This window comes from Aptenodytes patagonicus, chromosome 9 (genome assembly GCF_965638725.1).
Source record: "Aptenodytes patagonicus chromosome 9, bAptPat1.pri.cur, whole genome shotgun sequence".
Lineage (NCBI taxonomy): Eukaryota > Metazoa > Chordata > Aves > Sphenisciformes > Spheniscidae > Aptenodytes > Aptenodytes patagonicus.
In genome coordinates, this window is record NC_134957.1 from 4,064,930 (window position 1) to 4,088,871 (window position 23,942).

Here is a 23,942-nt window from a genome sequence, read left to right on the forward strand (position 1 = left end):
TGGCTCACTCAAATGGGTGTAAAATGTTTACAAACAGAAACTCTGGTAGAAACCAGACTTTGGAGGAACAACCTTGAGTGAGGATGGTGCCAAGTGTCACACGGACATATCGCACACAGCACGTGTGACGGACACACACTGGAGTGGCATCATTGAAATTTAGGCCAGTCAGCCAAAAGTTATCTTGTGAAAATTGGACAGACCTTGGAAATACAAGAGGAACTTTGGCTTTTAGCTGAGAAGGGCAAGGGAGAGGACCTCCTGCTGCCCAGCGGGAGAGTTCCCTGCACTGGACAAGATGCAGTTGTATTTGTTTAAACAAACGATACAATTTCTGTCCACACAAATGCTGTATTATAGATGTATGAATGCAAATATTAGATGAAGTCCACAGAATAACTCATTTGTGTATTTGGAGATTGCACTCCCTGCGCATCCCATGGCTGGATACTGCTCTTCCCCCTTTGCAGCCGGTGGAAAGCCAAGGGTCACGCAAGCAACACGCCAGAACAAAGGCGGACCCCTTTGAACCTACTTTTGAGCTGTTTTAGGACTTCAACAGCTTAATTTGGATCCACTTAAAAGTGACAAAATCCTCCTGTTACTTAATAGTTTCTTCCTAACTCATTGTTTAGGAGACTGAAGGCCACAGTCCAGAAGTCATCTCCATCAATCAAAAGGGACATTTTTCATTCCTGGCACCTCCTAAATTAGCTTACTGCCATCAGCTTGGTCTGCCTACAAACATACTGGGACTACGCTTACTCCAGGCCAGCCGTTTCCAGCAGGAGTTTACTCGCAGTTTCCTTTGAGTGTTGCAACAGATGAACCAAAGAAACAGCTATTTGTATCCCTGTTAGTGCACTAATAGGTGTTTTATGTTTAATGCATGTACTTTCTCTTCCTCTCTCTAAAACAAGAGCTGAATTTGGAGTCTCAGAGTAATAGACATTTTGATAAAGGGTTTCAGCAGCAGGTAGAGCAGATGCACCAGGCAATTCCCCAAGCGCCGTGATACTTCGCTCCTAATGCAGCACGCAGGGCAATTCTATTAAAGTAATTTAAATATAAGCACCAACATTTAAGCTATAGATGCCATTTATCAAGGTATAACCCTGGATGTTCTAAATGAATGGAGTTGCCCCGAGTGCTTTTTTAAGGCAAGTGACCTCTCCAGAACAACGAGCGCCTGGGGCAGTCAGTTACTCTATAGGGCAGCATGTGTATTAGTGCTGTCAGGTTGTTTTTTGTTCGGTTGGGTTTGTTTTTTTCTCTAATAGAGCATGAGGGTTGCTTCCTTATTGTAGAGGTAAGCACAGATCACAGAATAAAAACAAGGAGGAATAGGAAGGCTCTCTCACCTGCATACCCCTGTGCCTAAAATGGGTAAGCAGCTAAACTGCAACCAGTTTTGTGAGTGTAATCAAGAATGTCCCACGTTCATGGCCAGAGGGTCAACAGATAAAACGTAATACCGCATCACTAAATGGCCAACTACACAAAAAGGACATCCCGACTCCGGGGCATCGCTTCAGTTCAAGGCAAATTACAAATTCGCTCTGACAAAAATGGCACAACGCCAGTGAAATCAAGTGGTGAAGAAGAGCCAGCTGCTGTCGGGGTAAACTGGCCTTTCGTGTAACACTGCCAGGAGGAGCCACCCTCGGCTGTTATCTTGGGACCCCCTGTTTCTGCGTCAGCCACTGAAATGACTATAAGCCGTAACTCTTTACTGTAAGTATAAAACATTTTAGGCACTCGGCTTTTGAACATGCAGCCTAGAAGAGAGTGATACCCCAAACCTGAACCACCAAAACCCCGGAGAAGTCATCTAAAAGCAGGCTGTTTGCAGTAACTACATGGTGCCATTTAATTCGCAGTTTAATTTGGGGTAGAGTTTTTGATGCCTATTTTCAGCCCTAGAGCAGGTTGTCTGCGGAGCCCCAGGCCTGAGCACAGGATTTAAGAGGTGAGTAAAGGCAGCGCGGTGATTCTCCCAAACTCCCTCTGCCCCAGTGCATTTGGACAGCCCGCTTTTCTTCTTGGCTGACAGAACAGAAAATGACTATTCAGGTTTGCTCAGGATTTGCTCCTTAACCAAAGCCACAAAGCAGAGCAAAAAAGTTTGTCCATGTATATAATTTGCTATTTCGCCTGTGTAGGGCAGCTTCCTGAAGCTTCACATTCCCAAAGTTCATGCTATGCATTTTCTGATTTTTACTGCGTACTGCCTATCTCTCCTGCTTGCCTTGAAACTCGCTATAACTAAGATATACAAATATCATATAACTTGGGAAAATACATTGTTATGCAGCAGAAGTAATAAAGATGACAAAAAACTAGATCTTAATTCTGTAGCACCAAATGTATTTTCACCGGATGACTGATTTTAACGGTTAAAAAGTTAAGATGTTTTTCTAATTATTTCAGCAGTCATTCAAACATCATCTCAGACAGGCCCAAATATTTTAATTGTTATTATGCCTTGGATGGTGTGCCAGAATTATAACACAGCTTCCAATTAAAAAAAACCAAAACCCAAAACCACTCATAAGCACCACAGTCAGTTTTGAACCTCAATTCTTGTTCAAGCTGTGCTTACCATCAGTACGTAAATAACACACACCCTCAGCATCAAACCTCTTACCTGCACGAGGAAGATGATGAGGAAGTAGAAGTTGGCAATTCTTCTAAACTGCTCAAAAAGGTTCTTCGGGAGGAAGTTCCAGAGGGTGTACTGCGGGGAGAGAGGGGGGCTCACAAACAGACCGAGGCACGGGGCTGACAGGGGACTTAAGCTACGAAATGGGAAGTATCTGCACAAAATGGGAAAGGAGTTTTCCCTTTAACCCGGCAAGGAGCACCGCAGCGAGCTGTCTGAGCAGCCCTGGCGCGCTCCAGGCAAAGGTCCAGGTCCCAGCTTTAAAACCAGGAGCACGATGCAGCTGGGTGACGAGATGCCACTGAGCTCCTGCTTCAGCTTCCAGCACCGGCTCTCTCTGCTGGTTCATTAAACAGCTGGAAGTGTCTCTCAGTTACAAGGTTTGGGTTTTTTTGTTTGCTTTAAAGTAGGCAACTATTTCTCTTTTGTCAAAATAACCCAAACCACATGGTTGGAGATAGTGAAGGGTAAAAGAAGATAAAAACAACAGGATCTGTTTCAGCAAACAAGTTCTAGATAGGCATTTGTAGAGACACGATTTCATGAAGAGGTAATGCACAGTGCAGACTTTTTTTTTTTCCAAACAAATTCCAAAAACCATCTAAGAGTTGCTCTTCTGTTAAAAAAAAAGCCATGTTGCCTATACAAATTTGTTATTAGGTTGTGCTTCATTATCATTTTAAGAAGGCTGCTGAACGATTTACTTTGGAAAACATGTGGAATTTAAGAACGACATGGAAGATAACGGGTCTAATATCTGATCTTTCAGTCTGCCTCGAATAAACAAAGAATAATAAGCAGCCAAGCCTCAAGACCGATGTCCACTTAATTATAAAAAGAGACTGGTCAGGTAAGAAGACTCCTTGCCTAGCAAATATAAATGGAAAAAAAGAGCAAGGACACAACATTCAAAAATAAATCAGGGAAGAATTAAAATTAGTGCTAAAAAACCCATTTTGTCAGAGAGGGAACTGAAACAGGGGAAGGTGTCCTCTCTGAAGGACCCTCTTGCGTGCCGGGGAAGCATCAATGGGAATGCTACACGAGTTAAACATGGTTAAACTTAAAACTTTTCCCCAATATAAATGCAGACGGCTTAGAGACATAAAAACAAGTAAGATCCAAGCTGTAAGATCCAAGCTGTATAAAAAAAAAAAAAAAAAGAGGGAAAAACCCCCTTATAGCTCAAGTACAGTAAAAATGAAGCCTAACTGTATGCTGAGCATCATGAATCCTAAGCAATGTAATATGTATCCAGCTGTGTTGACAATATGGAATGCCACTTTTTTGATATTTTACTCGAATTGGCTTCAGATCTTTTGAAATAGCTTCATGAATGTCATGGAAAAAAGCTAAGCAGAAGGCAGACGGGTGTCATCACAGTTTTCCACCATAAACAAAAGCTGCATTAATACCATATGAATGTTTCCCCTTTCATCCAAAGGGATATTTTCATCCAAATGGTTACTTTTGTCCTATCTCAAAAGAGAAAACCACCCACGGAACAACAAAAAAAAAAAAGGGGGGGGGGGAATCGTATTTTTCTGTCCATTTATAAAATAATCCCCCCTCCTTTTTGCAAATCTGAGTTGCTGCCGTCTGGTGCTGTATTACACTTAACCTGTCCTTTCTTCACGACGGGAATGCCAGAAAACATTAAAAAAAAACCCACCTCACCCCAAAACCCCCACAAAACCAGTGTGTCCATGTGCTTTGCTCTCATCCAGCCTAGAAGAAAGGAACTTGTACGCACCCCCACTGGGATTGACAGGAAGGAAAAAAGAGACTAATAGAGAGACTGGAGCTGTGGTGTAAGGCACGTACCAGGCTGCTCCACTTGCAAAGGGACCTTTACATCCACCCTTGGGGAATTCAGAGTTTCTCAATTTCAAAAACGACCAGCAGATAAAATCAGGGTGAATACACGAGCCGGAATACCCGCGCACGACGCACTCGCAGGAGCAGAGCAAGCTCACCTTGGAGGACACGATCCTGTTGTCGCAGAACTTCTGTGCCACGTACGCATCTGTTTCCAAAACCGGACGGTGCCCGACTACCACGGTGCGCGTACCAACCCGCTTCTCTTCCCCGGCACACTGTCGGGGCAACCAGAAAAGGGAAAAATTAGCTTTTAGCTCAAAAAAAGTCAAATATTTGTATTAATAGCTTCCAGCTTCTGAACGCACCGTGCTGTTCTTTGGAAATAAGGCAGCTGGAACCTCAAAAATTCACTTCTCTGCCCCAGCAAAAGCACGGAGAACAAAGAGGCGTACATAAGGTCATTTAGCAAAGCCAAGGCAACACCGAGACTGCAACCCGGGGTCCCCACCGCTGCTCAGCCACCGACCCCCCCAGGACCACAGCCCATCCTACACCCCACCAGGACAGGTCACGGCTCACGTCCACCGCGCTCCTGCCCTATGCAGGACAGCTGCTGCCTGTACTTGCAGCCTGTGCCCATCTGCCAGGCAATTTTTCCTTCTTGAAGGAGAATGTATCTTTATCAAGCAATTCAAGTCATTAGGAATATAATTTGTCTTCTACACATCTCTTCTAGTCCTGACCTGGAGAGTCCTTCAGCCCTGGGTTTCTACAGCGGCTCCAGGCTTTACCCCAGGACCCCACGGAGGACGATGGAAACTGCACCCTCCTTTACACTTGCTCTCCTGTCAAACCCTCAAGTCCACCCAAAATGTCTCACCACCGCACTGGTGCATGCAGACTTGGGATTTAGCTTAAAAAAAAAAAAAAAAAAAAGGTATACTTCTGCTATTTTAAAATCTCAGATAAAACCAGAGATAATGAAGCAGACAGTTTTACATCACAAACTCCTCAAAAAGACCCGTGGGGTGCTGGGGATGCCAGCTTGTCTTGCTGGGGGTTTATTTTAAAGCAGAATGAGATGTCACAGGTGAATGAGAACCTGGTGTCACAGGAGCTGGACGACAGCCCCTCTGCTCCACAGCAGCCAGGGGAAGGATGAGGGGAACTGCAGCAGAATAAACTCAAACGGAGGGGAAGCAGAGCAGCTCCACAGGAGGAGAGCATCCCTTGCGTGAAGCCACAAGGGATACTTGCAACCGGCAACACGGGGCTCTAGCAGAGACCCAGCCGTCGCTGTGGCCCTTGCAGGCTTCCCAGGGGAGGTCACGGCACCCGGCAAATTAAAGATGGTTCCTCCCAATCCAATGGAGAGTGTGTTAAAATAACACACAGTAAACAAGGTATCTGAATATACTGAAAGTAACAGTGCTCTTCTAATTAAACGTAACTCTTAAATATTGAATTTCCAACTTCCTATAACTTCATTTAAAAACACTTGCAAACTTGTGACAAGGCAGAGGGGATGCAGGTCCCTGCCAGTGCCTGCAGCCCTCAGGAAGGCTCTCAGGTGGACAGGGCAACACCATGGGCTCCATTTCCATCAGCCTCCAGCTCCAGGCTGCCCAGCACATGCAAGGTCCTCGATCGATTAGAAAACTCTATTTTCAAAAGAAACAAAACTGTGCAATAGTTTAAAAATCAGTTTTTGTTCTGTCCAAGTTCCACCTTGCATATAACAAAGTGTCCCTGCCACAGATGCTTGCAGCCAAGGGAGGAGACCGGGCTGACACCAGGAAGCATTTTGCAAGTTGAACTTAAAATCGTAAAGTGAATTTAAAATGCCTACTAAGAGGAGATGGAGTTGGGGAAAAAGGGTCTTCTTAGGCCAGGCTAAGGTTTTCTTAGAGTTAAGGTTTTGGATTTTAAAACATGAGCGGGGAAAACATTTGTCACTGTTCATGGTTCAAGGGCATTAACAGGCAGCAGGGCTGCTAAAACACCGGCAGATACTGTTCATACTCCACTTAGTCTTACTAATCCTCAACCCTAGAGCTTGTTTGCTTTGAAACCCCACCAGGGCAGGTGCCAAAAATGCCAAATCGCTATCCCGTGTCAGCTGTCCGGTACGGGCTCAGCCTGCTGCGGGTGGATGCTCCTGGTGTGCCCTGAGTCCGGCTTAGCATCCCGGTTGTCCGAAGGGCCCGTTGCAGGCAGCTTGACAAGCTGCAAGCAAAACCCAGCTAGAGAAAAGGTGCTCTGAAAACAACCACGCTAAGACAGCAAGACCTGGGATTAACCACTGCTTAGGGAAAGTCTAAAAAAAAAAAGTTAAAAAATAAAAATCTAAACCAATCTAATTCCTGTACCTGGAGCAGCAGCAATTGAATGGATCCTGTTGCACCAGGAGCAGGGTCTGCCCAAAGGAAGCGGCAGCTCTCCCTTCCTCCTGCTCCCCACCCATGTCTGCAGCATCTTTAATTAAAGAAGTGTTTTTACACCATGCCTAAACCCGGTTCAGCGCGCTGACCACTCTCACTACAGCCGTCCTCAAACCTCCAGCAGCAGTTGCTTAGAGCAGAAGAAGAAAGTTTCTCCCACCCCTGCACCGCATCCCTGCACCGCCCCGATGCAGAGCCAGCAGCAGCCACCAGCACCCCCGGCAGCTGCTCCCACCTCCACCGGGCACAACCGGCTCCCCAAACACGGATCGGGCAGGCTAGGGAATGCCACCACCCCAGCATGGGCTGACCACCCTCCCAGCCTCATCATCACCGCCTGCAGCAGCAAACAGCACATCTTCTGAATGAGAAACTAGACCCAAAAAAGGTTCCCTGATCTACCTGCTGCATTACGGAGGTGGCAGCTGCAGGTCTCGCCAACCTGTACCCCGGGAGCGAGAGGCAGAGCCATTCATCCACACCACGGCAGCGCTGGGGAGCGGAGACAGACTGTCCCCAAGCCTGAAGTCCCCGGGCAGGAGCCGGAGCCGGGTGTGCCTGGAGAGCATCCCTCCAGCGCGGGGAGGAAACGAGAGCTTCCCCTGCCTGCGCTGCTGGCAGAGCGGTGGGAAGCAGCGGACGTGAGGGTTTGCCAAACACACATGCTGGCACGGAAGCAACAAAGCTCTGGTTAAAACACTCCTGGAAAAATATACACAAGTATTTACTCTGCAAGACTATCCATAGTCAGCCATGGAAAACCTGGAGCACGTGAAGCCCCAGAGCAGAAGAGAACCCAACTCCCAGGTGTGGTGTGTTAGCTGACCGAGCCCCACCGAGTTATCACCACCAAGTCCTAGGTGGGCTTTCACCCCTCGACTCCCCTTCAGTTATTTATTTGAAGCACCTCCTACAAAGACGACGGCAACCCCCTCCACGGTGCATCAGAGCCCTCTGCGGTGGCAGCACAGGGAGAAGTCCTTGCTCTGTGGTCTAACCAGACTCCCACCACTCCCGGCGTTTCATTTCCCACTCCCCTGCCCATCCCACAGTGTCACCCCGTCACGCAGCCGTGCGAGCAGCTGGAAGGCTTCACACCACATCTCTCCACTTTTTCCACCTCCCAGAAAGCAAGCACACACCCCAATGACGCCCGCGGCGAGAGGCGTTGGCTCAGCTCAGCAATTAAAAGCTCTTATTTTGACAAGCCCACCTCAAACAGCTCGCCGGGTTGCTAATAGATTGCTAAATCTAAATAACGGCTCTCAACAGAGACTTAAGAGGAGATTTAGGGAGTAACTGCCAGGCTTTTGGGAAAATTATAAAATATGCAGATTAGCAGGGAGAGGATTTAGACAACTTTTCCTGACCGCCTTTCATCAAAAATTTTAAGTCTGATGGCAAAAAAAAATGAAAATATTACTTGGATACAATTCAAACAGCTGCCTCGTTGCCTGGTGGGGTTTTATAAAGCCCGTGCTACAGGGCGCAGGAGTCAGGTGGTGCAAGCAAAAGCCAGAGTTTCTTCTGCTGTTTAGAGCCGGGCACGCCAAAAGGATTATTTAAGAAAATAAACAATTGTGTCCTCCCTGTATGCACTTTATGACCTCCCTCTGCCCAAGGCGTGGTGTTTACCAGAGTGCTGGGAGAACCAGAGCTATCCGTAGGGATCAGCGGTGCCAGACTGCCCACGGCCTCGGGACCGCGCCGTGGGAAGCCGCACTGCATCCTCCCACCAAGCCATGAGGATTTGTGGATGCTGGTAGGTGACCCCAGTCTCCTCTCTGCCGTACTGTGCCCCAGCAACCAAGAAGAGCTCCCAGCAGCTGGCAGACACAAAGCAGCACCCTGGGGGACACTACACACCTCGGGAATCGAGAGGAGGGAGAGAAGGAGTTATTTTTGAGAAGAGCCACTATCCTGTTTGCATCACTTGAAGATCAGCCCCAAAGACATGGGTCTCTCCTGCAATGTTTCAAGCTTCAGTTCAGGGTTCCTGCTCCACTTCCCCAATGTCTAACCAAGCCCATCAGCAAGTCAACCTCTCAGCAGGGCATCCAAACCAGATTTCCCCTGAAGGAGCTCAGCTGGAAGACAACAGCCAGAGAGTCAAACACAAATCATAGGAGATAAAGATGAGGCTAGCAAAGCTGTTCTGCCAGGAACATCTTCCCAAGTTGGCAGCTCTCCATCTTCGCTTCCCACCTCGGGCAGGACCAGGCGCCCAGGCTGCAGTAATGAATAACCGCATCGTCGCCACCGATGCGGGCACTCATACTCTGCTGCACACATGGCAGGGCAAAGCGCTGCCGCCGCGGCACGGTCTTCCTCATGCCATGGAGAAATTCAGATACAGAACGTATTTCTGTTAAATATTTCGGTGTAACCCAACCTTCCTGTAGTTTCAACTTTGTATAAAGCCCACTTATTGCCAGAAGAAGCAGTTCTGAAAAGAAGGTATTAGGGATAATGGCGATTTTCTTACATTGTCCAAATTTAAAAAGCCCATCTACGCACATCAATATGCCCATGGAAGGTTAGCTGAGGCTTGGCGTTTTGCTATAAACTTGTCTTTGAGAAGTTAGGAACAGGTATGATTTGAAGGCATCAGACCAGGGCTAAAAAAGTCCACGGATGCAGCTAACGACCCAACATCATTTATGACTTGAAGCTGTTGGAGCATTACATAGAGATGGCAGAATTACGTTTGCAGCCCACAGCACTCTCCAAATTCTTCACCTGAGTTTGAGCAAGCCTCCCTTTGTGCCTCTCTCCCTCTCCATCTGTGCCCTTCTCCCACGAATATGTCCTGTCCCAGCACAACAGCTCCCACCTGCCTCCTGGAGAGGCTCCTCTTCACCCGCCCTCCCAAATTTCTGGGAATCCATGTACAGCACCATGTACAGAACCCGGCCGGCACTTGATAAAAGTTGCAAACCTGGGTAAAAATTAGCGAGCCTGGGTAAAAATTAATGGAGTTAGACAGAGTTCAACAGGCGAGGTGAACCTGTGCTCTGCAGCCGCTGTTGACAAGGAGCCACTCTAAGTGGGCTATTTCTAGGGCAGCTGCAAAACACAGTGTTTAATTATGTCCCCCATATGGAAAACAAGTGTCTGTGCTACCTGCTGGCCCCATTTCCAGAAAAAAAATAGTGGGGGGGAAAAAAAACCCCACCATTTGATTTACTATTGTTTCAGAAAGCACCTAAACCAGAACTAACTAATCAAAAGAAACTCCTTTCCCGTTTGCTGAAGATATGTTCAAGCCACAAAGTAAACACAAATAACTTAAAGAAAAAAGATCTAATAAAAAACACAGGCATTTTAAAAAAAAAGTCGTCTGCTAAAACCAGAGATAATTACACAGTACAAGTACAAAGCTCACATTTGAATGAAATCACAGCTTATATTAAATATATGCAGAAGAAAGATTAAATCACATTACTCGTCTCATGAATAGTTTAAAGTCTAATCACTCCTGTATTGTTCCATTTATCATAAAAGTAGTAGAGAAGACGACCTGATTTACAAAAAAAGCCAGCAAAAATAACACCACCTCCCAAAACAGCCCGTTCTAGCTCCCGTTTCATTTAGCCCCAGAAGAACCAAGAAAAACACATCCACAATTTTAAGAAGCCTCCGTAAATTTACCATAAACTCCCCAAACCGTCTGGCAGTCTCAGAAAGTCGCTCAGCACACCGACCTCATTGCCCAACCCATATATTTTTAATTGAAATTTTTCTTGCCAATTTTTCTATTACTCTTTGTCCTTAGTCATTTCTATGCAAGTACAAGCGATGCTTTGAGAAAACCCTTAATAATTTAGCAGCTCGGACTATGCTTACCCACACCGACCACATTTTTAGGCAGATGTCTCAATTTATAGAGAGAACTCCATCGATCGGGATCAACGCCACCGCTCTCCCCTACGCCTGCGGGAAAGGATCAATAACATGCACAGTCCTCGGGGCAAAAAAACAACATTACATTTAAAATACTAAGAGCTCATAGGTCCAGGAGAAAGGGCTGAAGGTGAGCACAGCTCCAAGCTCGTTTCCCACTGGCGGGGACTTTTGCTGCTCATCCCCAAGTGGAAGAGGGAAAGCCAGTACCTTGGGAAAGCAAAAGGTTGAAATTTAAACCAGTATTCCTTCTCCCCCGTTGAGGCTGAAGCTCCTACTGATATTTCAAGCAGAGAACAGTATCGCCAAGGAGTGACTGCCGGGGGCAAGCCGGCTCCAGCCGAGGTGCGGGGGGCAGCAGGGGGTAACCACGCGAGCCCCCAGACCAAGCAGAACAACAAGCAAGAGCAAAAGAGGAGCCATGGGAAAAGGACCAATACTTTTTTTTCAAACCATGGTCAGCACATGACGGGGCTCAACACCCAGACCTCGTCCCTGGTCCCCTGTTGGGGATGACAAAGCGGCAGATGATGTGCTCTAGCAGAGCATCATCGACCCAGGTCGCACCATCCTTAATGCAAGTCGGGGTGCGTCCAGCGACACGAGGGACCCCTGCCAGAGCCCATCTCCATGTCTCCTTTGTCCCAAGGATGTGCTGCCTCACCGTATGGGTTTGCAGGAAGGTCACCTTCACCAAGGACGAGGGACTGGAGAACAGCAGAGCCCAAGCAGGCTGAGTTTCCCGGAAAAGCTGACTTAGCCAACAAAGCCACCAATAAAAGCAGAGAGACGGCGGGGCGGGGAGAACGGGGAAAAGGGCTACTTGAATGATTTAAGATGGGCGGAGAGAGGAAATACAAGGGTTTTTTTCCCCAAATAATAAATTTACAGGAGGGCCCAGCCCTCTCCCGGACTCGGGGAGCGCCACGCACAGGGTTGACAGCCGAAAAGAGCTTTTTTGATGTGGGGTTTGGTTTGGTTTGTTTGGTCGTGTTTTTCCATCTGAAGGCAGCCTAGCCACAAATCACACAGCACTGCATCTTCCCAGCAAATATGCCACATCGTCCCTAATCACAGCTTCAGTTCAGCAGAGCTTTGCAGAAAGTCAGGTTCACATATGATGCAGAAAGCCAAACGCAGACCGAAGACAGCAGGTATCGACTGGGATGGCATTACTTCAGCGCTGCCGTTTTGGGGAAAATCTGTTGCTCCTGTTCAAACATAACCACTGACCTTTGGAAGTTTTCAGGATCTCAACTCTTTTTCCCTGCTCTGTTGGCAGCCGGGGTTATGAAACCATCGCTCATCTTGAAATGCAGGCAGCATATTTTTATTTTTGGCAGTCAAAAAGAAAAGTTTGACCAGCGTGCTGCCAGCATATCAAATTCAGGCTCATAGGAACACTTCAGACTGGAGAACAGAAAAAGGACTTTGAATAAGAGTCCAAACGTTTTGCAGAGGTCACAAACCAAATAGAACAAAGTCTTCCCGTCTTCAAACCTCTTCCTCCCTCCCTTCCCCAGCTCAAGCTGTGCACATATGTCTGCTCATCGGCAGCTATTTTAGCAGGGCAGCAAGCTCTTCAGAGCAGTGATTTGCCCTGACAAAAATTAAAGTAAGAGCAAACTGGGAAAAAACCTCCAAGTTTGCAATTGTCAATGCTTGCATCAGCCAGCAGAGCTATAATTTGTTGGTTTTCCCGTTGCTTTCTGGTCCTCTGAAAGCCCGAGCTCTTCAGTTATGGAAACAAAAAAAAAGCCCTAAATACTACGTTATGCATCCCAGCTCAGCCAGACGTTACTCTGACCTCTGCCACCTAAAGACATTTCTCCCCTTTCTAAGTTTTTCCAGCATTTCAGAGCCGGGCTGCCGGCTGACTGGCAAGGAGCCCATTTCCCAGAGCAGTTTCTTCCCTTTCCCCCTGGGAAGCCAGCCCGCCCGGCTGCCCTCCCGCCGGGGGCAGCGGCTGCAGGTCCCCCCTGCCAGGATGTACATCACCGCAGCAACCCAGAAGCAGGGGCTGGTACCCAGGCCTGCCCAGCCCGCATCCCCCCCAGGTCAAGCTTTCCCCCAGGGAGGCTGTCGTATTTCCCACGCGACAGCCGCCAGGCAGGATGAGAGGGCAGGTCCAGGCATCACGGGGTGACCGAGCCCCGCACCAGCATCGTGGGGTGCCATCAGCCCCTGCAATGGGTACCCAAGGTCCAAGGTCCCAGCCCCCCCATGCTGCTCGCCCACGCTGGTTCAGATTAAGTTCTTCCACTCCAAAAAAGTAAAAGCTGTGGTTTTCTACCTCTCCCCTTGCTGTGCTGCAGAGAAATGTTTCCACAGAAGTAGCAGGAGATAAAAGGGGGAAGAGAGGGAGAAATCACCTACTTCACCCCTTGCTCCACAGCCAAAACCAGCTCCACGTGCCCCAGATGCCATTCGGAGTATTTTCTTCTCCGGATACTACAGTAACCAACAGATTTATCCTTGGGGCTGCAGGCAGTTACACTAGGATACTGGATCAGTGCAATCCACCCAGTCAGGAGAGAAACCCTCAACATGTGGCCTAGAATTGTTTATCTTCAGGAAATCCTTTTGGCTCATGTTCCCGCCAGGCTGGGTAAAGTAGCTGCAGCAAAGCACACGCTGCCCGGGGCTGACCGAGCACCCATGCTGAGCAAAGCCAGTGGCACAGCAGCCAAGTTTTGCAGCGGGAGGGAAATCTGCTTATCCACAGGGACCTGGAGACAAGGTCTGAGGTGGCCCCAGTATGCCGGGCTTGGTGCACGAGGGGTTTCGGTGTGGTCCATCCCGGCACCGTCAGCTGCAGAAGCGAGCCCTTCCTGCGCGGGAGAACCGGGCAGCGTACCGGGAGATGACTCACGGCCATCCCCATCCCATCCCGCCACCTTCCCTAGACAGGCACTGGGATAAGGGCGTTCCTGCTCTCACAGTTATCAAGACAAGCGCCTTCACCCAAAGTTTCCTCTCTCTGTGCATCTGATCTTCGCACCCTGCACTTACCGGAATTGTACTCGTCAAGTGGAAAGTCCCACTTCCATCCATTCAACTGCACTGGAAGAAACCGCCCCGCAGAAATGATGTGCTCCAGAATATTAATTTGGGTGATACAAGGACGACAGCCCTCTGGCCATTGCAGCTAATTTTACTGCGTTCCCTACCTCAGCAAACATTTATAAGAAAAAGTGAGCTGAAAGGAGGGGGGGGGGATAAAAAAATAAAAACCTTCCACAACTCCGAGTGAACAAAAACCGGCATGCAAAACACCGTCCTGTGAGCCAAAAAAAAAAAAAAAAAAAAAAAAAAAAAATAATCAATATTGCATTTTAAGCTTGGCTTTGCAGCCCCTGTAAGAGCAGGGCTGCAGCCGAGCAGGCGTTCCTGGCACAGCCCGAGTCCCCCCAGCCCCGAGCAGTGCTCAGGACCTCACATCACCCCTGGTCCCAACAGGCAGCAGCTGCTTGGCTTTGTGCGAACGCTGGGGAGGAATTACACAGAAATCATAATAAAAGATGGCAGGGCTGCTCATAAAGTGGATTTCCCCCCCCCCCCCCTACATTTAATTTCCCGGCAGTGAGATTTCCCCCCCACCCCCCCTCCTTAAGCCAACTGAGACTCAGGCGACGGAGCACAGCATCGCTGCAGTCTAGCAGTACTTAATTTTTGTTAGTGCTGAAAAGATCTTGGATTGCAATACCAAAGAAATGCTTCAAATTGTCTAGTCTTGCCTGTTGCACATCTTACTCAGCTTTTCTAGATCCTGTACTGTACAAGAAAAATAGGATCGCCCTGTTTTGCAAATCAGTGCATTTGCCACAATATTGCAAACAAATTACATCTACCAAGTGAGCGTTGCCTCCGTTTTCCACTTTAATAGTCTTACAAAATCTTATTAAGGTGTACAGCATACTTTAAGATAGGCCAGACATAAAGACTGCTTGCTGACCCTTTGAAAATACACAGCTAGAAATTACCAAGCCCTCCGCATACCACCCTACAAAAGCAAGGCTGGGGCCAGACCAAGGGCCCTTTCGCTTACAGATCCTGCAAAATTCAGCTGAAATCACAGAGCAAAAAGCCCGCAGAAAAGCATTGCTCATCCAAGACCACAAAAGAGGCTAACAGGAATCTTGTTCAAGCTGTGAACAAAAATAACGAGCCCAATTTGCTCCCAAAATACCCGGCTATGACAGCCTCGCAGGTGCTTGCCCCTTCTTTCTGCTGCAGGAGGAAAACAAAAAGCCCTTTACAAACAGACAGATCAAAAATAAGCGCATTAAGCTTTCATTAAGGAGAACAGGACAAATGTCTCTGAACTACAAACGCTATCAATTATGGCTGGATGTCAAGAGCGGGCATGCTTTTAGATTAAATTGGTTTCAGTTGGAATTCAATCTCAAACAAAGTGACCGAAGTTTTGGGAAACAAATGACTGGAGTCAGCAAGATGCAACAGGTGCCCGAGAGAGATGGACTAAAAAAAGAAAGAAAAAAAAATAAGTTTTACAGGGTATTGGTTCTGAGCAGCATCCGTGGCAGCGAGCGTCCCTATGACAGCATGAAAAACATGTCAAAAAAAAGCACAAGCCAGGACTGCTTCCCTTCCACCAGCGAGCCCCCCGCTAGCGCATCGACGGCCCCTCTCCCCACCCAGCCCCGCTGCCCAACCTGCGGGCACACAGCTCGATATCCAAATGCACTTTACAGCCATCAAAGCGGCGCCTTGTGCCAACCACCGGCCGGCAGCTCCCTGGATTTTGGCTAAGCCAAAGAGAAAGAGCCCATAAGCAAAAATAAATATATATATTTAATGCATCTATATATTGCATAGATGCATATTTAATGCGTATGTATTGCATACATGTATATTTAATGCATATATATCTCTCTATATATATCTTGAAGTCACTGCAGCCTCCGGGCAGAACAGGCTTTTCCTGACCCAGCAGCCGTGCCGCTGCCAGGCAGGAGCCGGGCGAGGGCAGGGGCCGGAGGAGACCTTTTAAAACAGGAAAATTTTACTATTTCCCCAGGCTACAAGTTAGTAAACCAAGCTTTAAAACAGCTTGCCACTTACTGCCCATCCCCTGCGGCGTACAGGCAGTACCGGCATCGCTCTCCTACCACGAAAGGGTGATGGCAATCCACGTAACAGCTCCATGCACAAGTCTTGGAGTCAAGTTTATTACAAAAAGCAAAATACTAACTGCCCAAATCAAATGTTAACCAATTCAGGCAAACACCAGTGAACAACCTGCTGGTCAGATGTTGGGATACCTCAAAGGAATTCAGCAAACTGCAATGCAATGGTTACACTGAAAGCAGCTGGGGCTGCCTTGTGGTCGTAGAGCCAGCCTGCAGAAAGGGTGCAGGGAATCACAGGAGAGCAAAACTACAGGAGAGAGATTATTATATAATAATTAAAAAACAAAACAAAACAAAACCAGAAATGGCCTACAGTCATCAGCAACATGAGCAGCCGTGTCCTTATTACCCACTTGCAGTGGGTCGGACACACTTTCCGACTGGCACGGTGTCCCTAAAGGCAAGATGCAGTCTGAGCACAGCACACTTCACCGACGTGTCCTTCATACAGCACTTGCCGCTAACAACAACCCAGCGGCGTGAGGCTCCTGAGTGGCAGCGGTTAATCACCAGCAGGCAGCAAACAGCCACAGCCTGGCACGCCGAGCTGCCAGGGATCAGCCCTGCCTGCAGCCCAGCATCTGCACGGTCCCCACAAGTTAGAGAAAACTGCAAGTCTCTGGGTGAATAAGGGAAAACACTAAAAAACACTGAACCTCAGTATCGCTTGGCAATTAAAATAGGAGAAAAAATAAAGATACTCTCTACTTGCAAGAGATGAGGGAGCCGGGGAGAGGGGGGACAGAGGCTGCAGGTGAGTGGCAGGGTTCTCCCGGCTCCCACGCAGTGGAATGCATCATTTGCAGAGCTCAAAGGCCAGGTCTGGACGCAGGTCTACTGGCTGGGGAGAGCACAGGCAGGTGAAGTCCACAACAGCCTGCGTATAGCACTGGCAAAACCTGCTAGGCAAAAACCAGCCCATCCTTCCCAACGCCAGACCTCAGCAAGCACGTAAATATTTCTGAGATGAGCAATGAGAAGCAGATTTCAGTCTAAACCCGTAGGTAAGGTGTTTTCTAAGGTCACCTCAGGAGAGCCTGTCCCAGCACAGGGCAAGAGCTGCTGACTGCTCCCCATTGTAACCTAACCCGCTCCCCAGGGCAGGGCTTGGCGGGGGGACCTGGGGGACACTTTTGGGCAGAAGGCCACCAAAGCGACTGGCCAAGCCATGCAGGAAAACCTCCGCGCTGCCCTCCGGCCTCAGCACCCGCTTCCTACACACAACTAAATACAGGAAACTCTCTTGAAAAATCCCCTGAGCAAACATTTTCAGGGAAAGGCAAATGGGTCAATAGTGCACTCACTCACCCTGTGTCCAAGTTCCTTGAAAAATTCACACTTCCCGGACACCCCAGCCGGGCTGAGCAGCTCGGTGACTCCCTTACCCCTGCCGCTGCGATGCCAGCTCCTCCAGCGGACAGATCTCGGCCACAGGTATCACAAGGGATGTCCCCCCGCTTGGCCACCCCTCCGTTTTCTCAGCAAGGACAGCGGGTTAAAGTCCCCCAAGGGGATACAGAGTCCCAAACCCCGAGGAATTAGCAGCCAAAGGCTGGTTTTTCTGTTGCACGCTGCTGCAGATAAGAGATGCAAGCGTGGTTACCGTGGGAGGAAGATGCTCACAGGGACCCAACCTGCATTGCTAAAAACACAGTCATTGGCAGAACAACTCATTTTGGGGTGAAGGTTTCTTCTGGCTGAGAGACTCCAGTAATGCTCACTCTCCACCAGCTCTGCTTTTAACTAACGTTTCAAAAAAAAATCTCTCCACTAGAGAGGACATCAATGGTTACAGCCAGAAAGCAGCAGTTTTAATTGGAAAGGAAGTGCATAAACCAAAGGCAACAGGATGAAATTAAAGGCAAGGCTGAAAAGCCTGCTATTAATAGATGGCCTGTTTGCTTTTACCATTTTTATTGTTAAAAGCAAATTGCCATGCCTTCAGCTGCAACTCAGTCAGTTCAGCTCCGAACCTTCCCTGCGCAGCCCAGACAATCATTATTATTCTTAGCAAAATACCAACTGGAGACAAAAACAGTTTCGAGTGAAGAATAAAATACAGCCTCGAGACGCGTGTTATTCTCCACAGAAAAGTTTCTGCACACCATGGGTTTAACTGGCAGCACCATTTATCATTAATGTTTGACCGGTGCTTTCCAGTCCCTCCTTACAGTGATTTCTAACCTCTCCAAACTTTAACTGCATGCATGAACGTTTCCATGCAGCTGCTTGTCCAAGGCTAGGTTTTTTTGTTTGATTTTTATTTATTTTTAGCTAAATGGTTAAGTTATTTCTCAATAAGGCTACGGTTAGGAGACTGCTTTGCAACGTTAAAGAGCAACGGTTACGGGAATTTGAGAAACTCCTGTATCCCCATTTTCCAGGGTAGGGGCCTCAAAAAGGGATTACAGCCCTGGGGAAGAGCCTTTTGCAGCTCCAGGTTCCCACTTTGAGCCTCTGTTGTCTTCTCTGTGGTCAAGCCTGGGCTGCCCTCCGGCTGCTATAGGGGAACTGGTCCTGAGCGCATGAAATGCCGTTACCACGTTAAAAACACGTGACAAAATAAATTCCAGCAACGTTCATGAAAAATTCAAGTCGCTTCATTAAAATCCACACTCTTTTGAAGTGTGGGATTTCTCCATGCAGAACTGCCACCCAGTGTCACAGAGACACCCCAGCCCCAACCTTTGCTACTTGCGGGTTTTTGCCACATTAATGAAAGCAAAACGCTTCTTGCAGAAGTTGGCAGTCGGGTACAAGGTATTTGACATTGCAGCCTCACTCTCAAGGTGTTAGCATGGCTGAATTGGGCAAAAAAACCCAACCAGTTCTCAAGGCTTCCAACTCCTACCTATGCTCTTCTTTCTTATTAGAATTGGAACGGCAATCACACGATGTAATGTTTGGTTCACGCTCCCTAAAAAAACAAAAAAGCAAGCGTGAAAGAAAATCGCAGATGTACTCTGTGTCCCATAATAGACTTTATTACACATTTGCTGCAAAAACTGAAGACAGGAGTATAAATCGGCATCCTCCAGCCCAGACTCAGGTATCTCCCACAAGACGTACTCCAGCATCCCCCCGAGCTGGGCAGAGTCGGGGTGGGCAGCAGCCGGCGGTGGTCAGCCCCCGTGCTGCCCGGTGCGCCCCAGGGGCTCACCCCACGCCCCACCTCACCTACTCCCCATTGCCAGCTGCAGGCACGGGGAATTTATTTCCCTTCTAAAAAGTGACTTTGGGCCATTTCTTATTTTCTGCCATTTGAAAAGGTCTCAATGGGGGTATTTTCCTGCGGGTGCACGTAGGACCTGCCCTGCTCCTTCCCAGGCTCGAATCATCTCCCCAACCTCCGGCACACGCCTCTTGAGTCAACACATGCCTTCTCCAAGGCCTTCCTTCCGCCTCTGTTCCATCCCAAAGGGGCCAGGCAGGGCTTTGGGGACACGAGGGGACAAAGCACCATGTGCTGGTCCTGCTGATGGCTCTGGGCGCAGTGGAGCATCCCAACCCAGACCCCCCTTCCCTGCAGCACCAGCCTTCCCCCCGCCGTGGACGGGGTTAGGGGTCACTTGGGGTGAGACAACCTTCAAAAAATCCAAAGGGGCTTTGCAAAACTACAGCAGAGCCCAAATGGAGCTCCGAACCTCACACCAGGCACCGCTCATGTACATGTGAGCCCCCACCCGCAGGGACAGGATCCGTCCCCCCACCGCTCCGGGAAGGGTAAGGATTTGGAAAGGAAGTTTGTGACACTCACAAGCGCTTTAACAGGGGAAACCCTCCCCTGCTGTCCGCAGAACAACAGCGGCACAGCGGGCACAGCCGGGGGGTGCAAAGCAAGTGGCGAAGCAGTGCCCCGGGAGCCTGGCTGGGGCAGCCCCCACAGAGGTGACAAGCCACAGGTGACGTTAAAGCCCGGCTCGGGTGCCCATCCCCTGCAACCCTACCTCATGGTGGTTTGCACGCAATTTTTTTTAATTAGATAAAATGAACTCCAGATGGAAAAGCTCCACATGAAAGCAGCACCAAGCATGCAAATTAGGAGTAACAGTCGGTTACAAAGGCAGCTCCTTGGTTTTAGGGCTGCACAAAGCAAACCCTCTTCGCTTTCTTTACCGTCCCTCCGCTGTGAAGCGGGCAAGCCCGAGCCGTTTCAGCAGGGACACCAAGGGACAGATCCTGACCTGGGGGAGCTGACGAGTCCCAGGGAGAGGAGGGCAGGAGACCCCACACAGCCCCATAACCAACCTGGGGGTACCCCCATTGCTGGCAGCCACACAGCAGAGACCCGACAGAGACCCCAGGAGAAGACCAGTAAGGGACCATCCTTATCAGCCTACAGCAAGGCAAAGGCACCGAGTCACGAGCCAGGGAGAAGCACTGCACCCGCATCTAAGAGGCATCTTCTTTCCCCCAGCGTCAAGCAAATGTTCTTGAGAGCCAACAGCTCAGGACCAGCCCAGCACTTGCTAAACAGCAGGGATTTACCAGGGCACGGGCTGCAAAGAGGATCAGGCCCCAAGGTATTTAATTAAAAGGGAATAACAAAACTAAGGTCCTGTTGTTAGACACTGCACAAACACACAAAGCGAAGAATTCTACTCCCGATTAGGGACTGTTTGTTATTTTCTTACCCCGGATTTTACACAAGAATAGGAAAATACCAGAGCGAGGACCTGCACTAACCACAGAGACAAGAGACCCAGGCGGCAATGCCACGACGAGCGAGCACTGGCCCGCAGGCTCAGCCAGCACTGGGCACCCTGAGCGGAGGGAGAGCACCCGGGGGTGCTTCCCCCCCACCCCAGCCTTCCTGCACCATGAGCAGGGTGACAGCTCCAGGGGCTCGCTTCCAGACCAGCCTTAAATAAAAGCAAATGAGGGGGGAAACTGAAAACAGTGGGGACATCGGTAACTTTTCTTTCTGCATTTCTTAGTTCTTACAACAGCACCGGCCCTGCGGCATCGGCAGAGCTGTCGTGCGTAGCTGTGGCCCGGAGGTACGGCTGTCTGCATGCTTCGGAAGAATCCAGGGAAAGTAATTTAACGAAAAAAAGCACATTGTCTTTGATGCACGACACAGGGACCAGCAATTCTGACTCCCAGGCGTCTGCCAAGCAAGTTTGGAAGTGGGCAGTGCTCGCCCCACTCCTGCAAGGAGCCCAGCACAAGGAGACGGACCCAAACCCTCCCCTGGTTACCAACACACTTCCCCACTCTACTCCCGCATCCTCCCCACAACAGCCGTACAAGCAGCATGAGACTCAAAATAAGACTCAAATGCCAGAATCCATTTCCAAAAGAGAATTAAAGTTATATTTCAAGTTGACAGTATCTCCTGAAAGTGGCTTAACTGTGGCAGTTCAATCCTGCCTCCCTGCAGCAATCCCGGCCCGACTCCCCTTTGGGGAGGGATTATTTCAGCGGTGTAAACTGAAGTTCAGAATCCAACTTGTTTCTGCAGAGAGCATCAGTCTGTACCTTGGGGTAGCAAAGCAGACCCACAAACACCACTCTGCCCCTCTTGCTCTTTTTACCATCCCGTTTCGTACCCTATCCAGGATAAAACAGTTTATGGGAGGGAGAAACGGAGCCACATAACAGTCATGTTGATAGGGCAAAGTACATTCATCGTGCCTGAGCAGTGAAATACATCTGAAAACAGGACTTTTAAAATCCGTTGGTATTTATGAACCTATGGCAGAGACCACGCAGTGGAGAGGTGACATTTGTCTGAGTAGCCCTATGGGATATTAAGTGTCAGATAATCTGCAGCCTTTAATAACCGCAGTGAATTTTCTGCAATGCCACTGCCACAAGACGAGCATCGCTTGAAGCCCCGTGCCACCCATACGGGACTGAGGGCAAGACAGCGCCTTGGGGATACCTCTGTGGAGGTCACCATGGGCTGTCCTCTCCTCCCACAGAGCAAGAGGGGGGACCAACCCAAACCCAGCTGGCTCCTGGGAGACCCGCAGGGCTGGGGACGGGGCAGAGCCACAGCAGCATGGCAGGTGGCAGGAGCTGCTATCTGCCCAAGGCCGGAGGGAGCCATGCCACCTGCACTAGCCTGATAACAAACACAGCTCGTTGCTGCTCAAGCGCCGCTTGCAAAGCTAGTAGATGGAAAAAAGTGTCCAACAACCCTCAGCAACACCACAGTCGCCCTGGTGCGCTTCAGAGTCCCCAAGCAGTTGTTCCTCTAACCAGAAAACTACCTCTAACGCTCCAAATACATGCTGCAACCGTTCAGCCCTGAACAAAGCGGTTAGAAATACCTGGGTTCAGTGTTCAGGACTGTTTCTTCTCCGCTCTGGTGGACATCACGCCCCAGCAGTGGTGTATGTCCCCTGCCCATGCCGAGGGGCTGTAAGAGGTGGCACGGAGCCGGTGCGGGACCACCGGGCAGCGCAGAGGTCACGTTTCACGCGCGAGGAGGATGCTGGAGCTGGAGCCCAGCCAGGCACCTCTGTGGGATCCCACAGCCGCCGGTACCTGCTCACGGGAGGCAGCCACCTAAAAATGCTTTTAGTCAAACTCGGTGGCTCCAGAAGAGACGCTTCATACCCCAAGTGTCTCCTGATACGCCTTAGAAAAAGCCTCCTGCAAAGGGAGGGGTAAGAAGCAACTAACACCATGCAGAGCTAAATTCAAAGTCAGAAACTCTGACTGAGTTTAGAGCTGAGATTAGATCTGATACATTTGTCCCCGGGCTGCAAAACAATAGTTGCAGTAGGTGTGTTCTCTACAAGGCTAACCCAAAGTCTTCAACGGCAGTCCAACCTACAGATGCACCTACAGGAAAATTAACCATTTTTTCTCCCCAGAACTGCTGCAGAGCTACTTCCAGACTTAAAAAGATTAGAGTCCCTTGCGCTGAAAGCCTGGAAATCCGGCACAAACAGCTTGCTCAAAAATAAAAGTGAATGTGAAAATACATCTCCCAGAGGTTCTGGCCTTGCGGGCAGCCGCAGGCAGAGCCCATTATTCTGGCAGGTAACCCGGTGCCAAGAGGTGCAGTGTGCCTCAGGAAACAGCTCCTGAACCTCCAAGGGTGTAGACGTTGTACTAATAACATATGCCTGCTGTTCAAACTCGAGGAACTTTGTTAACTACGCACTGCGCAATAAATGACACTGCTAAATAAACAGAAGCTCCCGAAAGGATGTTAAAACACTGGTTTTACCGCACTTGCTGTGGAAGAGGAAAAAATGAGTAATTACAGAGTTCAGGCCAAGCAATGAGGTCACGGTGAAATCTCTAAGTAGCTTATGTGGCACCGGCAGGGTTTTTAACGTATTTGGGGACACAAAGCGGGTGGAAAAGCGGCGGGCAGCACCCCGACAACTGCCCTGCATCTCGCATGGCCTGTAACCATGCAATTTTGGGTGCGTGCTACCAGGGACTGAGAAGTCCTCTCCTGTAGGTTTTGGGGTTTGTTTCGGTTTGGTTTTTTTTTGGGGGGGCGCGGAAATAAGGTTTGGGCTCTCACAGCAAAGGCAACTTCTTGTGAAGAGCCGCAGCGTGGGCAGGGCCCTCGCCGAGAGGTTTCGCAGGGGAGGGAGCTGCCGCTGCGGCTCGCTGGCAGGAGCGGGCCGGGAGCGCTGCGGGCGCGACCCCCGCCGCGGAGCCGCCGGGCGCGGGGATGCGCCCCGTCCCCCCGCACGCAACACCCACCCCACCCCCACCCCGGAAAAACAAATTCAATAAAAGGGGAAAAAAATAATAATAATAACAATGAACTTTTCCCCGCCCGGCACCCCCCGTACCCACCCCGCCGCCCCGGCCCCGCACTCACCAGGCGGCTGAGGCTGCGGCGGAGCATCGCGGCGGCGCCCGGCCCCGCCGCCCTCACCGCCGCATCGCCCGGCGCGGCGCGGCTCGGCTCGGCTCCTAGGCTGCCCGCGGACCGCGCCGCCGGCCGCGCACCATGCCCGCCGCGGGGCCCCGCCGCCCGGCCCG

At 49.6% G+C, this 23,942-nt stretch overlaps 1 protein-coding gene across 13 annotated transcripts in view; it reads right to left on the reverse strand.

Moving 5' to 3' along the window:
- The window catches only part of ATP11C (ATPase phospholipid transporting 11C (ATP11C blood group)), a 59,694-nt gene extending 35,850 nt beyond the window's left edge, over positions 1-23,844 (reverse strand). For 12 of the 13 annotated variants that reach the window (XM_076346978.1, XM_076346981.1, XM_076346969.1 and 9 more), the window contains exons 1-3: positions 23,779-23,844; positions 4,639-4,758; positions 2,648-2,737 (exon numbers count right to left, since the gene is read on the reverse strand). In XM_076346978.1, the coding sequence (XP_076203093.1) occupies positions 2,648-2,737; positions 4,639-4,758; positions 23,779-23,805 (237 nt within the window). In that variant the 5' untranslated portion in view covers positions 23,806-23,844. Of the gene's footprint in view, positions 1-2,647; positions 2,738-4,638; positions 4,759-10,770; positions 10,852-23,778 lie in introns of those variants that run through there. The other variant, XM_076346970.1, reaches the window with a different exon arrangement.
- Positions 23,845-23,942: the final 98 nt, after the last annotated feature.